Source organism: Choloepus didactylus, chromosome 13 (genome assembly GCF_015220235.1).
Source record: "Choloepus didactylus isolate mChoDid1 chromosome 13, mChoDid1.pri, whole genome shotgun sequence".
NCBI lineage: Eukaryota > Metazoa > Chordata > Mammalia > Pilosa > Megalonychidae > Choloepus > Choloepus didactylus.
In genome coordinates, this window is record NC_051319.1 from 28,374,730 (window position 1) to 28,392,175 (window position 17,446).

At 35.7% G+C, this 17,446-nt stretch overlaps 1 protein-coding gene across 1 annotated transcript in view; it reads left to right on the forward strand.

Moving 5' to 3' along the window:
• ADGRV1 (adhesion G protein-coupled receptor V1) overlaps positions 1 to 17,446 on the forward strand; it is a 635,274-nt gene that overhangs the window by 167,421 nt on the left and 450,407 nt on the right. The window contains exons 49-55 of the mRNA XM_037801795.1: positions 846 to 1,110; positions 1,910 to 2,032; positions 8,851 to 9,073; positions 9,404 to 9,608; positions 12,429 to 12,575; positions 14,749 to 15,004; positions 16,450 to 16,652. Coding sequence (XP_037657723.1) covers positions 846 to 1,110; positions 1,910 to 2,032; positions 8,851 to 9,073; positions 9,404 to 9,608; positions 12,429 to 12,575; positions 14,749 to 15,004; positions 16,450 to 16,652 — 1,422 coding nt within the window. The remainder of the gene's footprint in view (positions 1 to 845; positions 1,111 to 1,909; positions 2,033 to 8,850; positions 9,074 to 9,403; positions 9,609 to 12,428; positions 12,576 to 14,748; positions 15,005 to 16,449; positions 16,653 to 17,446) is intronic.

The following is a 17,446-nucleotide window of genomic DNA, read 5'->3' on the forward strand; positions in this document are numbered from 1 at the left end:
AGCACTAACAACTTCCTTCTAGTTGGACCAGTCTTGATTCAGAATATGACAAATTCTTTCTTCCTTGGAAATTTGGTCCATGTCATTCCTTTCAACTTGAATTCCATAATATACCCATATTTCTCTATCACATCATCCTAATTGTTATGTTCAGCGCTTGTCTCAATTTATAGTCATACATTTATTCAGTCATTGATGTTTGCTGTTTGTCTTTTCCTAATAATTATAAGATCCATAAAGAGAGAGATCATTGCATCCATTGCTCATATAAGGTTCTCAAGTATTACATGAATAAATATAAATCTTTCTGGAATTGACTGGCTTGTATGGGTAACCGAGTGGATTCTGAATTTCTACAATTGGGAATTTTTCTTTTAATTTTAAATACATGAACTCTCACCCTGAAACTTCTCATGCATTGCCCCCTTGGATATTAGAAAATATTAGGTATTTCTTGATTAGTGGGTAATGATATTATAGTGTTAGAAAGTTTCTTCAATTTTTTTTGCTCAGTTCTAAATTGTTCATATTTAAATTAACTAAATTAATTCTTTCCTGTCTTGGCCTTCCCTTTGCCCTACTGTCACTGATCTCTGCCCAGGTGTATATTTGAAATGGATTTATTTTCAAATAACTTCTCTTTCATACATTCTCCATGTGTGTGTGTACAAGAGAAAAGGGAGAGAGCAAAAGAGAGGGCATTGGATTTGGTATTTTTTTGTTTATGAAATTATCCTCCTAAGTATATAAAAAGGTCCGTGAGCATATAACTATGATGTCGGTTAAATTCTCACAAGTGCTAAATTCCTAGTGGTAAAGGTTTTGTGTTTGAACATTTCCTACAGGTCTTCAGATGGAATGGAGAAAGCTTCGTGTTGCATCAAAAACTCCCTCTGCGAGGTGTCCTTGGCATGGCTTTGTTCACCAGAGGAGGCTCAGTGTTCTTAGTTGTTTCCCAGGCTAATGCCAGGCTAAATTCCCTTTTATTCCGATGGTCTGGCAGTGAGTTTATTAATTCTCAAGAAGTGCCGGTCAGTGGGACAACACAAGTTGAGGCTTTGACTTCAGGTGATGACGTTTACTTGATTTTTGCCAAAAATATATTTCCAGGTGAGAAAATATAGATATTGCAATGCATATATAGTTATTGTCAAACAATCTAGCATTCATGTAGTATGTATTATGTGGAAATGGTTTTGTGGTAATATTTTAGCTAACCCATAAAATGTTTCTTGATGGATGACAAGTATTGACTGTCAAGTAGAAATATGTTTTGGGAAAAGAAAAAAAAAACCACTTTAATCTTTATGCCTATAATCTTGTGGCATTCTGAATCACTACGTTAAAGTTATATTAAAATAAAATGGAAGATGGGTGAGTAAAGTGAAAAGATCTGTGAAGATTTTATACCCAAAGTAAAAATTGGTAACTTTTCTTATGGGTATTCTTGGGGTGCAGCGGATAATTTATGGTAGTAATGAGTAGTATTTAGCAACTCTTGAGAAGACTTATCAGACAATAATATTAAAAATAAAAATAATATTTGTTTCAAAATATTCTCAGAAAACAAATATGCTTACTTCTGCTTAGTGAAACTTGTAGGTAAAATTACAGAGTTCTCAAAACTTAATGAAACATTTTGTTACTGTTATTTCTTTAACTTCAGATCATGTTTAGTGGCTGATCATGCATACACTTTATGTAGTAGATGCAAAAAATCTTTTGAAGTGTTTCCTACTAAGTTGTATTTATATTTTTTTTTAACTAAATGAGTTCTGAGGAATTTCCTATGATATTTGTTTTCTTTAAATTAAATTAGATGTTTTTATTATAGTTTTACTGTGTAATTTTGTCATTTGTTTTTCTGTAACTTTTGCCTTCAGATTTGACTTTTTTTCCATTATTGTAGGAGTTCTGAATTTAATCAATATTTTCATTTGGGAGAGAGGACAGACCTCTTTCAGATATTTTCAGTTCCTAAATTTTACTACTGTTAACAAGATCCATTCCTTCACACCGGCCTCAGGAATAGGTAAGGGCTTTTAAACTTTTAACCAATCCTAAGAAGAGTGTGGAGAGCTAGAATGATTTTAATGTGATTGAATTAGATATAATTTCACATTGCCAGAACCAGATATTTAATAGGAATGTAAAAATAAAGATCTTTTCCATAATATTCCTTCCAGAAATTCTAGAATTTCAAAAGGATAATATACTTTTTGAATGGGTATTGTGCTTGAGAGTAATCAGAATGACTAAAAATGGAAAAAAATAGAGGAATTGAGGAAAATACTATATTTGTTTTGTCTGGAGAAAGAGGAATAAGATTAAATGCATTTTAAAATATGAACGGATTTATAAGGAGATAGCAAGCATTTACATTTAAAAGTTAAAGAAACAAAAGAGTTGGAAAATGCTTATGGGAGCTCTGCTGTCCTTCTTCATTCTCCCAAACTTCTTCCAATCTGAAATTCTTTCTTGGTTCTCTGTACTTTTCTCCACACATCAGAAACATTAGCAAAATTTTTAATCACTATGGTTTCAGGAACAGAGTCTGCTAGTGGAACCAAGGAATAATGGATCTGGAGACTATAGGATTAATTCAGTGTTGGTGAGGAACCACTTGGGTGGGCAAATGACAATAAGGAAGAGGAGCAAGGACCAGTGGTGTATGAGCTTGTCAGGCTGTCATTCGGGTCTAACGTGAACAGTGTGGGGATGGTGCATGGTCAGGGGGACACCTGCCAAAGTGCTGAAAGGAACGTGGGAGCCAGGCCTGAGTGGTTTCACAGGAGAGTCTGAATGAATCAACGTCATGGTTTTAAACTGAGATGCAAAATTCTGTCCTTGCTTTTATTGCCCTGCTTCTTTATAGTGTGAATTAAACAGCAAACATTTATTCATTGAATATTGTATTCAAGACACTGCTGTAAAGTTATAAAGAACTCCTTTTCCTTGTTGGAGAAACAGGAAAAAATAATGAGATAATAATTCAAGGTAGAGTACCAATACCATTTGTCTGTGAGAGGAAAATTTCAGAGAAGGGAAAGATAATTTTAAATTGGAGTGGTCAAGAGTTCTAAGAGGAAAGCTTGATCTTTGCCTTGAATGGTAAGATTTTGATTGATAGGTGCTGGAAATGTTTTGGGCAGGGGGCAAGGTGTGAGCAAAGGAGAAAGATAGACATGTTTATGGCATTATAGACACAAATAGCAGAGAGGAGTAGTGGGACAGAGGATCTGATGAGTCACGTAGTGGTGCTAAGGCTGGAGTTGTAGAGAAGACCTGCAGTGGTTTTCAAACATCCTGGTCTCAGGAACTTTTCACTCTGTTCAGTACTTATTTGTATGGATTATGTCTAGTGATTTTTTTGTGTGTGTGTTAGGAATTAAATCTGAGGAATTAAAAAGACATTTATTTAGTATTTCCTTTAAAAGTAACGGCAGTAAACATGAACATAAAGATGATACAGCTTATGAAAAATAACTATTTTCTAAAACAAGAACTGTTGTGAGAAGAGTGGCATTGTGTTTTATTTTTGCAAATCTCTTTAATGTCTGGTTTAGTGGAAGATATCTGGATTCTCATGTCTGCATCTGGTTCAGTTAATTGTAACATTACCAATCATGCAGCCTCTAGAAAGTTCCCCTGTACATTCATGAAAGAATGAGAGTGAAATAGACAAGCAAGGTCTTAGTGTTTTTATGAAAATAGATCTGATGTTGCAGAAGGGTCTCAATGACTCTTAGGGGTGCCTGGACCACTCTGAGCACTACTGAGGCAGGGGAATTCTAGAAGGCATTTCGAAGGCAAGTGATGATCAAAGGCTCGTTTTATAACTCTACCTAGCTTTGATGTCTTGAATACACTGGGTGCATAACTTGCAGTGCCCAGGCAAGAGCTGAAGAAGGTTCTGAGTTGGGCTGGCAGCAGTAGCAGTGGAAGGAAGTGCTGTATGCTGGAGAAATTAGAAAAAAAAAATGAGTCAACAGGACTTCATGACTGTCCAAATATGGAGAGCAAAAGCTGTCACCCATTGACAATTGGGAGGAGATACTATTGAAATTAGGAAAGGATATAGGGAAATGACCTAAGCGGGAAATATGATGAGCTTGGTTGTAGGTATCTTTAGTCTGAGATGATGTAGAAGTATTTGCAGATGGTTAAAGATGTTAACTAAATCAGGAGAGAATCAGAAGTAGAGGTTTAGATTTTGGAGACATTTAAGTGTGGGGATAGTTGAATTCATGAAAGTTAATAAAATCTTAAAAGTAAATGATATTGAGAAAAGCAGAGGATTAGCACAAATACATTAATCTCTTCTTGAAGTTTTTCTCTTAGGTGCCCAACTGCAGCTTTCTCTGTCAGTCTGTAACATTTAGGTACTGTCACCGTTAAGTCTCCGACAATTGCTGATTAGGAATTAGAGGTTAATTTTCTCTCATTTTTTCATAGATTGTTTATATCATTGTTACTCATGTTGCCACGTTTCCTAATCTTTCTTCCTCAGTCTTACTTCCACCACATTCTCCCAGACTCCGGCCACTTCCCATCTCAACTGTTACAATGTTTTCTGTCTTCCACACTAGTGTCAGTTGGCTGTCGGAGTCCTGTGCCTGTCTCCATTGGGCTCATTTTCTTAAATAATTTCTCTTTACATTGGCAACACTCTGACAGGTCTTAAATTTGCGATGTTATCGTATGATACTCTGCTCGAGTGACCTTCTTATCATTCACTCAACGTTTTCCTGAATAAATTATGTATCTTTCATCATGTATTCATTTAGTGTTTGTCTACTTGTCCTTTAATTTTGTGCCTTTTTAATACATTTTAGCTTCTCTTATACCACAAATTTTCAAATGGACTAACCACCCTATCTGCTTGAGTCACTTATTATTGTTCAAAATAGTTGCCTAATGAATGTTTCTAATGACGATGACTGCTGCCAGAATGGGCCATTAATTGAAGTTGTAGAATTCCCTTTAAAGATTTCTTTTAACATATAATAGGCACACTTTTTAAAAGAATTGGTGAAAATTTCTGCCAGAGGATTGTTACAGGACCCATTGTGAGGTCTCTTTATTGCAATTGTTTCTGTGACTTGAGGTTGTAGAAGTATGAAAAGATTATAGGTAATTATTTAGAATGGCTTATTATAGATCCACTGAAGGCTAAAATTATGCATTAAATAATATTCAAGTACTTTCTTATTTTGAATGTGTCAAATATGTTATTAAAAATTTAAGATTGGAGCCATGACTGTGGGAGTCACATATTTATTCTGGTTAAGGACTTGACAGATTACTGGGTGGTGACTGAATTCTTTTAATGGAAGGAGGAAGAATGACTACGAAGAAGACTGCAAGGCCATATAAACTTATCTTTCCCTTCTCCCTTCTCTCCTTTATCATTTAATAGATGTTTTAAACTGCCAGTTATGTGTCAAACATGGTGGTAGAGCCTGAGGGAAACCAGGGTAAGCTAATCAGATGTAGTCCTACTCTGAAGAAGTTTAACATGTAGCAGGGAAGAGGGACATTAAGTATAAAATCACATCAATACGTTTCCAGTTACAAACATATAATTGTCCTGAAGGAATGGGATTAAATACTCTCAAACACAGAATGTGGAAGACTTGACCTTGTCTAAGGAGAACACAGAAAGCTTTAAATGATCCTAAGGAAGGGTCATTTAAATTGTGACCTGTAGGTTGAGTAGGAGTTAATGAGGTGAACTGTTGAGCATGGGGCAGGCTCCAGGCAAAGGGAAAGATGTGCAAAGGTGTCAGGTGTTGAGTGAGCATGTGCTTTTAGGGAACCACCTGGAAGAGGCTGTTGTGGCCCAGGCATAGGCAGTGAGGGAAGAGTGTTACACATTGTAGCTGAAGATGCAATCAGTAGGCAGACCAGATAGAGACTTAAAGGATTAGTCTTTATCTTAAAAGTAGTGGTGTGCCTTTTATGAGGAGGTGATGAGAAGATGGAGAAAGAGAGAAACAGAGACTGTGTGTGTATTTTTCAAAGGGAGCTCTGGCTGCTGCCATGGGGAGAAAAGCTTATAGGCTAGTAAGAGAAGATGCCCCCAAACAAATTAGGAGGCCAATGTCATATTCCAGACTAGGGATCTTGGATAATGGAGTTTGGAAGGTGGTGAGTGATACAGGTGGAGAGTAAGAGAAGTAGAGAGTAGATTGATTCAGAAGATGTCTAACAAGTAAAATCAACAGTAGTTGATTATAGATTAGATATGGGGGTAGGTGAGAGAGAGGATGTCAAGGATGAGCTTTAATTTCTGCAATTAATGGACGGATGGTGGTTCCTTAACTATTATGGTGATCACTAGGAGAGGGCCTGGCTTTTTGGGGGCAGATATAATAAGCTTGATTGGGATATGTTAAATCTGAGATGCTTTTGAATCATCCATGTGCAGATATTTAAGAGGTACTGGTTGGAGCTTGGAGGCGAGTCCTAGAATGCAGGTATAAATTGGAGATTCATAAGTGTAGGCAGAAATGAAATTTGTCTAAAAAGAGACTAGGTAGTGTGAAGGAAGAAGTTCTCAAACCAAGCCATATTGAATTTCACTTTTTAAAGGGCAGATAGATCTGGGGAAATGAGTCAGAAAATATGGACTCTAAATTTAAAATTTACTATGTTCCTACACCTCTTTTATCCCTTTCTTTTCCTCATTTGATCTAACTCTGTATGCTGCTGGAAGGACACTTATACTTTCTCCCCATCCCCTCCGTCTATTTTACGTGACACTCTCAGCTTCACCAACACTATCTCCTTTGGAAAGCATCTACATTAAGCTCATCACTCCCTTCATCCCTGTTTAGCGACCCCTGGGGATAAAAGGACTCTCATCCCTATGTGCTCTATATATCCTCTAATCTGATGCCCAATTCTCACTTCCCAACTCCCTAAATGCTTCTATTTTGCCCTGTGGATCAGATACACTTTATCTCAGCCTTTTCCCAGAATCTCCCTTCACCTCCTTGCTCTGAAACTCGGTTCTCTCCCAAGGACACTATTTCCCATGAAGCCGTTGCTGACTGTTGTACCTCTTGCTGGTTTCTTCTTACATTCCTGGATCTCTAATGTTGGGAGTTCTTGCTCTAGCACTTAGTCCCCAGACTTCACTTTATCTATACTCACTTCTTAAATAGTTTACTTTACTTTTTTTCAATAGTTTTGCTAAAGGGAAGAAAATTGTATGATTAGTGTTAATTAAAATCCTTTTCTACAAGGTAGAGATTTGGGTTTGTTCTTTATGAATTCCCTGGTCTGATTTCATGATCTCGAACAGTACAGACATCCGTTTTCTGAGAAAATGTTTTCTGCATACATATTCGGGCATAAGGGAACAAATTATCTATTAGATTCCTATGCTACTAATCATATTGGGGAAGTAAATAAGGTTTATCTCTGGGAATTAAGACACATACTTAGACCACCTAATTAGTGATGTTCAACTTATGATTTTTATTTATGTGTTTAATTACCTTTAGCTTATGATTTTGATTGAGTTTGTAAAATCAGTTAAACTTGAGGGATGTCAAGATCTGTCCAAGGAGCTTGCTCTTTATTGAGTGCCTCCAGTTTTACAATGCTTTTTGAAAAGATATGATCATTTAAAAATGTAAGCTTATTAATAGCAATACTTTTCTTGACATTCTTTTCTTTATATACCACATTTACTAAAAATTTCCTAAGCTGCAATAGTACTTACATTAATTATTATAGTACTTAATATTATTACTATAAATAAACATAATCAGTAGTTATTGATATGTAAGAATAAGGATATAGGATTTTCTATTGTAAACTATGAGCTAAAATTTTAGAAGACACTCGTGGCTTCTGGTTCTGTGTGCTATTTTGATAGTTAATCACTCATTTTGATATTTTTATGTTCCAGTGTATCTCTCCAATTACTGGAATTTGTTGTATATTTCTCTGCGGTTTCTCGTTTTCTCCAGAGTTTCAAGTCTGAAGATTGTTTAGCAGTATATGCAATGTAGCAAGATCCTTGCTCTTCCTAACTTCTGTAGATACAAATATGTATCATAGCTTTAAACTAATAGAAATACAGTTTCCTAATGACACTTATAAGAGCACTGGCACAGTATATTCCAAGAGTCATAAAAAATTATTTATATACTGTGGCCTACTTAACCACCCACAAGTATTTGTCAAGTGAAAACAATCAGAGAAGATAGTCTGTCTCTAACAATTAACCTTAATATTGGAAAATTAAAAGAAAAACAACTATAAAAATCCAATGTAGGGAAATCATTAAGTCTGTTTTGTAGATTAATCCTATAGATTATTCTGTGCATTAAAGTTGACATTTGAATGCCATGTAGCCAACATACAAAACTTAGTATTAACACTGTTAATTAAGAATGGCTTTGCTTCTGTACTCGCACTTTATAAATAAGTCAATTATAAATTCAATGGATGATGATTGGAAAGGAAAATAAAAAAGTGAAATGTTTGATGGTAGGATTATGGGTATTTTTCACTTAAAAAAGTCCTACCATACTATCCAATAAATAATTATGTGGGAAGAATACAAGGGTCCACAATCCATTTGGGGTTTTACCAGCCAGTGATTCCTTTTCTGTTAAGTGGATTGTGGGTACATTTTCATGCTGGCTTGATCATTCCACATCATTTAAGAATTATTATATATATTCAGTTACTTCTGACATTGAAATATATTGCATTACCTCAGAAATCTAAATGGAACTGTGAGAATCGGAAGGGTTTTGGTTTGAGACGAATGTAGGGAGTGCGTGAGGTGACTATGTTTCATTCCATTTTCCTTTTCTTTCCTCCCTGCAGTCCATATACTTCTTATTGGTCCACATGGGTCTGCTCTTTACTGCTGGAATTCAGAGCTGAATCAGTTCTCTTTTGTTCTGGGAGCACCTGCTGCTTATGATGCAGCTTCTGTTACAGTGAGGTCTCTTAATTCAAGCAAGAATTTAATTGCTCTGACAGGAGCTACCCACTCACACATATATGAGTTGGCCTACATCTCCAGCCAGTCTGACTTTATTCCTAGGTAAGTTCCATAGTCTATGCAAAGTGTCTTTATGCTTGTCATGATTTTGTATGCCACCTAATTTCTAAGTCTTTATTAAGTGGCACGTACAAAATACCAGAGCTACTAATAACCCAGAAATTTGGTTATTATCCATATTTCTAATGTCTGTTCTACAAAATTGGTAAATATTATATGAACATTTTGGATTGAAAATTTTGTTTATGAAAGGTGGTGATTTTTCCCAAACCTTGGTATTAATCAATATAGTGAGAATATGTGAGCATTCTACTATATTTGTGGTTTAGATTTGTTGATTTTGACTTATTTTATATATAATTCTCATGTTAGTTCAGGTGAACTGATATTTGAACCTGGAGACAGAGAAGCTATAATAGCAGTAAATATCCTTGATGATATAGTTCCAGAAGAAGAAGAATCCTTCAAAGTACAGCTTAAAAATCCCAAAGGAGGAGCAGAGATTGGTATTAATGATTATGTAAAAATAATCATTCTGTCTAATGATGATGCCTATGGAGTTGTTGCATTTGCTCAGGTAATAATACTGAGTATGTCACAGTTAGGAGTCAAAGAAATTTATTTATTGTGTTTATGTATTAGCTGTTATCATATTTTGAATATCTGAAGTCTCTCTCCTGTCCCTTTCTCCTGCTGCTTCCCCTTCTCAGCATTCTAAGGTGACTATTCATGTCATGCGAATTATCGTCTTACCCTGGACCCTCTGGGTCAACTTGTCCTAATCATTATTGTTCTGATTTTTTTTTTTTTTTTTTTTTTTGTATGATTGCATTTGGAATGGTACCTGTTTGTCTTGGTTCAGGATTTTGGCTTTGCTCCATCCCTGTTACTAGAGGGCACTTTGGAAGCACATTCCAAATATACTAATACACTGAGTTACTGTACCACATACATCACATAGAGATATATTAGTTGCCTATTCTTCCTTTGTTATTTCTGTCTATTCAGAGAGACAGAGAAAGTGTGTGTGTGTGTGTGTGTGAGAGAGAGAGAGAGAGATGGTTGTAACTGTATGTGCATTGTACACATGCAGATGCCTTATCCTGAGGAAAGAGAACTGTACAAATCTTCATGGTTCCACATCTCCCATGCCCAGAATTCATAATCTTTTACCAATGAGCAAAAGAATACCCATTGATGTGCATCATTTATTACTATTTGCAAAGTGTACCATGATTTCCTAACTAGAATTACAGCTATAACAGCATAATAATTATTGATGAGATATTTCACATTCTTTTTTTCTTCCTAGTTTGTCTTCAAATTCTGGTGTGCATTTTATACTTAATGATTAGCCACATTTCAAGTACTTCATGCCACATGTGGACAGTAGTTGCCACAGAGGGTAGTTAGAATAGTGCAGCCCCAAGACAGAAGAGCTGTGTGGGGGTGGGATAGATAAAAAGAAGAGACCTCTGTCCTCACCAGCTACTCAGTTGGCTTGTTTCCTCATCTCATTCAGGTCTCTACTCAGGTATCACCTTATCAGAAAGGCCATCCCTCATTTAAAATTGCAAGTCCTCAGCATCATTTTGTATTCTCTTATCCTGTCTTGTTCTTCATGGCACTTTTAAATTTTAGGAAAAATAAAGAAACTGAGAATAGACAAATCAGGCAATTATAAGTTCCATGAGGAAGAATGAGTGTGAGTATGAAGAAGAGTATGTGACCTGAGGTACTGCTGTGTTCACGGCTTTGTCCCTGCCCTGCACTCAGACAAGTGCTCGGCACATAGTAGGTGCTTAGGGGAGGGAAGAGAACACTCATATGACAGCCTCAGGGTGCATTACGAGTATGTAGGGCAGTACTGAGGCTCCTGGGAGAGGACCGATGTGCTCTCTTGTTCAGGGGCATCTTCTTGCCTCAAACCCTTGCTGTGGATGGAGAGCATGTTCTGTTTATTAACCATTGAAGCATGTTAACTAAGCATCTTTGTGTGAAGCTTGTTCCAAAATTGTTCTATCGACATAATATCATTATGGTTTTATTTTCGGCAATAGAGAGTCTCCTGGGTTCATTCAGTCCTTTCAGTAGCCTCTTGAGCCTGGGCAACCTACTTCCAAGAAGAGAGTTTTTAATTGATATTGAAAGTTTCCTGAATATCTTCTGGATGCATTAAATCCTCATTTTACTAACCCTCATTAATAGAGGGCATGGAGCCAGAGAGACTTCTCTTTTATGAGATATTGTCTTTTGTGAATAAATTATATGCATATTTTAGAATCAAGGCATTTTCTGCAGAAATGTTTGATTACTTTGAGCAAGATTTTATTACTATATAACATCTGTAAAAATGTGTTGAAATACTGTGTAAAATACTGTTATAAGATAAGATCTCTATTCAAATTAGCATTTGAAATAGAAGCTTTCATAAGCATTAAGAAATTAATGAGGGGATCTCTTTTCAGATTACCCTACTAGAAAGACAAGATAAATCATACTGGAAACATTTTAAAGAAAATATCTTCATATGCTGTATTCTTGCCCTGTTGCCTATGGAGGAACCCAGGGGTGTTGTATAAGATGGGATTCTTTGAAGTATTAATTTTTGAGGAAAAGTACTTTAAATGGCTGGCAGGAGATGTTGCAAATATTCAGTGAAGAATGTTTTAATCATTCAGAGGTAGAAATCAGTTTGGAAAAAGAGGAAGAGGCTAGGAAACATGAATGCGAACAAGAAGAAAGTGAGGCGTTCTAACATAGGAGAAAGGGTTTTTTTTGGGGGGGTGGGGCAAGAACAACAGTCTGAAAGGCCATGAACTAAGGATGAAACACCATCAGTGGAAACAGGACAGCTGCAGAAACATTTCAGAGGACATGAATTTAAGGATGAGACTTTTGCAAATGATAGGAAAGAGTGCCCTGATTCTCACGAATCTTGAAGACCATGTAGGTCAAACTCTTATTTTACAAATAGGAAACAGAGATCTAGAGGGATTGCCAGAGGTTACACAGGGGAAGAACCTGGTTCTTCTGATGCTATGTAGAAAACTATGATGCAAACTTTTTACATGTTATGTATACTATTTTAAAAAAAAGGATATTATTTGAGTATGAAAATAATATAAATTCACTGAAGAAAATTTGAAAAATATAGGAAAGTATTAAAACAAAAATAAAAACAATCCTATAAAAATTAACATTTTCTTTAACTTAGTCATTTGCTTACTTAAACATGCACATTTAAAAATAAAATCCTATACATTTAATTATTATTTTTTCACTTTACATATCTCATTGCTTAGTGCTCTGAAGTTTGTGAATGCATGATTATATTAAATAAATTCTGCCTAGGTAATTTCAAATCACCTCATTTGACTTTCTGTGCATTTTCCAGAATTCATTATATAAACAAGTGGAAGAAATGGAGCAAGACAGCCTAGTAACCTTGAATGTTGAGCGTTTAAGAGGAACATATGGTCATGTAACTGTAACATGGGAAGCTGATGGAAGTACTAATGATGTATTTCCTACCTCAGGAGTGGTATGTAATTTACAAAAATTATAGAGAGTCACTTTTAAATTGTGTTTACTGTTGATGCATGGGACAAAACCCTGCCTTACAGATGAAGTGTTTGAGTTTGACCATGTTAACACTGGATTTCTGCAATGACTAATCAACGTAGTGAGGGATACAATTTAAGGTTAGTTTTGTCATGGTGGTTATTGCTCTTTTGTCCTACAATGCCAAAATTATCTGTAATAAAAGTCATCCCTTTTGAGATTTGGTACGTTGGTTGGGCAAATTGTGGGTGTTTTACATGGTCAGGAAAGGAAAACCTATCAAATTGGAGATAGAAATGTGGTGATCAAGATTTGGGTAAAATGGAAGTAGCAAATAGGCAGTAAGTCTATAAAATAGCCAAATAGCCAGACTTATGAGAAACTAGATCAGAGTTGAGGAGTGATGAAAGTTGTTTCCTCTCTACAAACTGTGAGGTGGAGAGTTGTGGACAGAAGGCTTATTGGGAGATATACCTCTAAGGCAGTAAGGAAGGTGGGAATGTGCAGAGCGAGAAGCTAATCCCCAGGCAAGCATGACTGAGGTCGACCCTTGAGGGAGTTGGGAAGCTGAGGTCATCCTTTGGATGTGAACTAAGTTGGAGCAAGGATGCTGCACCCTTATATTCCTTATTAACCATCCTTGACCTCAGGCCACACTCTGGGTGGAGCATAACCAGCAGTTCACTGCCGCAGAATGAGTCTTAATGAACAACACAGAAGCTGTTAGTTCCAGCAGCTGAGGGTGGGTACATCAACCCCAAGAAGGGGGCTGGACAGAGGATCACAATATCCACTAAAGGAGGATAATATACAATTGGAGTTCAGGCTCAATGATGGAGTCAGAATGGAGCAAAGAAGGCGGGTTCGGGGAGCATTTAGTACCTGGTTGGAAGATGGATTGTCTCCTTGGCTTGCATTGGGATTGATCTGTGCATTGTGTTGCGAATAATCTTGCCCAAATGATTCTCCAACGAGTTCTTATATAAGACCTCTCATAGAATTGCCTCTGATGAGGACAGGATCTGTATGTTCTGAATTATAATATTTTCCCCAATTTAAAATTTCTTATATAAACATGCTCAAAGTTGTTTCTAGTTTACGTGCAGAATAGTATCTGAGGTGTAAACTATTGGAAGAATAAATTGGTTAGTAAACTTTTTCTGTAGAAGGCTAGATAGTAAATGTTTGAGGCTCTGCAGTTCATAGGGTCACTGCCACAAATATTCAGATTTGCCTTTGTAGCATGACAGTGGCCATAGACAATATGTAATCCAGTGAACTTGGCGGTGTTCTAGTAAAATGTCATTTATGAAAATGGGCAGCCTGCTGGATTTGGCCAGTGAGTCATAGTTTGCTGACCCTGACTTTGTTAATAAAGCTCTTGAGTTTAGCTCCTCAAGCACCTTCTCTAGGTGGAGGGGATCAGGATCAGCAGCAGTGGAGGCATCAATATGTAATGATAGTTTGGGTAATTGTAAACAGTTTTTAGCTGTATTATTGGAGAATTGGTTATGAGGTAGGGTACAATGGGAAATGACATTCAAGAGGTAGGCAGAAGCCTTGTCAGAAAAGGTTTCAGATGCCAGTAGGCCAGTTTGGATTTTACTCTTTAGACAATGGAAGCACATGGAGCCGTTTTAAGTAGGAGAAGACAGACGCTCTAATTTGTATCTTTTCCTTAGCTTTCTGTATCAGTTTTTTCATTGTTAAATGATGCAGCTGTTCAGTTTGTCCAAAGGGTATAGCAATCCTGGCAAAAGCTTTGTAGAGAAAAATGCTTAAGCTAGAATGCCACCTTTTTGTTTGTTTGTTTGTTTGTTTGTTTTTATAGCTCTTTATATATGGCATCTGGACTTTTAGATTTCCAGAGAGAGACTGTGTACTCTGTATTTAAAATAGAATATAGGCTTCCAGATAGACAGTTTATCTTCATATTCTATTAGCTTAACTTTTAGAAATGGTTTACTTTTTTCTGCAACAATTTTCCACTTCCCATATGAAAGACATTTGATTTATTTGTAGAATCATATGCTTCTTAATATCTCTTGTTTTTTAAGTTGTGACCAGTATTAAAAAAAAATAAACTTTTTGATATTCTTACTACTCACTGATAATTACAAAATAAATAAAAATTTCCTTCTTTAAAATTTTAGATTTCATTTTCTGAAGGCCAGGCACTGTCTACCGTCTCTCTGACTGTTCTGGCTGATGATGTACCAGAGTTATCAGAGGTTGTGATTGTAACTCTCACGCGAATTACCACAGAAGGGGTTGAGGACCCATCAAGAGGTGCTTCTATAGATCAGAAAAGGAACAAATCTGTGATAACTACTCTACCCAATGACTCACCCTATGGCTTGGTGGGCTGGCATGCTGAGTCTCTCTTCATTAGAGTAGCAGAACCTAAAGGTAAATTCTGTTAAATATTTTCCAGATTCTAGTAAGTTTTATGGGATAATTTAATTCTGATGTTTTCAGAGAATGTAAATTTCTCTTTTCGTGTGAATTTTTCAGTTTGACAGGTCATGCACAATCCTTTTTACTTTTTTTGTTTTTCTTTATTAAGTTTTATAATCACATAATCATTTACCGATAGTGCCATAGGAGATACTTTTAGCTCTTTTGAGACAGAACTATCGTAATTGAAATACTAAAATTTTAGTAGGCCCTTTCAGTAGAGGTGATTGGTTTTATTCTACTTTCTCTTTCCATCCTTCTTCTTTGTCTGCTCTCTTTCCTCACTCAGATTTCCTCTCTACATAGATTTTCAATAGTTGCTGGGAACTATGGGCCAACACAATGAAATGCACATGGTACTCAAGGTATTGTTTAACTTAAAACAGTAATTAGAATGATTTTTTCCTGTGATGTGTACAGTGGTCACTTACTATTTCCTTTAAGTTTAGTGCTGAAATCTTCACCAGTATATTCACATAAACTGTAGGATAATTAGCTTATTTTACATAAAGATCATTTTACTTGTTTGTATAAAAGAGTATATGTATTAAGCATTTATTAGACTATATTATGTGAAGGTTCTAAAATTTCAGATAATAATGTGGATGTCCTGCTTTAGAGGACCTTTCATTTAAATAATTGATGGGAAAAAATGACATGTAATTATGCATAGGAGCCTTTACATAGCTATATAGATGGGAATAGCGACAGTGGATTTACAGTAAAATGAACTGTTCATGTATTCATTCAACAGACATTTTGGGAGCACCTAGTAAGTGTTAGAAATTGTGCTATGTGCTCTGGAAACAAAGATGTAGTCTTTGGTCATCAGGACCTCGCAGACCAGTAGGGAAGATTAACAGGCATATATAACTTTTTTTCATTTTATATGGCAAATAAAATAAAATCTAACAAATGAAATAAAAAATAACTGCTGTGATATGCTTTGTGATAGACACCTCACTATAGGAACCAAAATCACTTTTCTAATGATTAAATATTAAGTGATAACTTTGCATGTTTAATTTTCCATTTTTGAAAAATCTTTTGAGCATTTATAATCAGCACCTCTGCTGAACCTGCGTATATACAATTCTTTAGATTTTCTGTAATTCGTGTTAAAGTGTATGACATGCAACAGTGGAGGGTGTATTAGAGAGCCAGATATAAGGGGTTAGAACTGGGATATAATGCCAGGAGTTGAAGATGATTCTCAACATAACTTTGGAGACAAGGGAGACAATGCATAAAATATTCCCTGAGAGTATAAATTGTCTGTATTACTTCCCTTTCTGTAATTGTCTCATAAGAATAGTCAGATCATTCCACCCTAAACTTGGTACAGCAATGACAGCAAATAGCAAAATTTATTTGTTGGAGACATGTTTATTTTACAGAGAATGTCACACTTCTTCAGTTACAAATTGTGCGAGATAAAGGATTATTTGGGGACATTGCCATTCACTTGATAGCTCAACCCAATTTCTTACTGCACATCAATAATCAAGCTACTGAAAATGAAGACTATGTGCTACAAGAAGCAATAATAATAATGAAAGAAAACATGAAAGAAACTCACGCCAGGGTTGCCATTTTGCCGGTGAGTCTAGGCTGCAGTGAGAATAAAGTTGTAAAACAAGGGTAAATGCTTTCAAAGGTAAAAATGTGATGCTCTTAAAGGAAAATAAAGTCTTAAACAAAGATGCTCTTAAACATAAGAATATTAGTCCTCTAATTTTCCACCCAAAGAATTAAATATTTAATAACTGGCTGTATAAAATACAAGTGTATCAATTATCCATATTTATTTTTGAAATTGAAATATTACTTGAATAAACTTTGAAGCATGGAATTTGGGTTGGTTACATGTCTGATTGGATCCACTATTATTTTGGTTGATTGGCTATTTTAAATTAACAACCAAATGAATGAAATGTCTCAGATCAATCTGGAAATTTTCACTCTTTGATAGGACAGGATTTTCATTTCATGCTAAGATTAATTGAATTGAGATTTGTCTTCAGATGGTTTAGATACGGTTTTAGGTATATCTGTCTATGTATCTATGTATCTATGTATCTACCTATCACCTATCTATCTGTCTATATAGAGAGAATATAAATGATTGGCTATACCTGAAATGATGTAGAAACTGCAAGTGGTAATAGTGGTAGCTTCTGGAGAGGATAACCTGGGAAAGGCATGAGGGATGGAACAGAAAGGATGCTGCCTTTCCTTTCATTATATATTCCTTTTGAAATTGTTTGTTACCTTTTCAAAATTAAAGGAAAAATAAAAAAATTAAAATACAAGCTCTAACATCCAGATTTGCAAATCTAGAGCTTTCACTTTTAAAATATATGTAGCACTTACCAGTTTGTCCTATATTTCTTT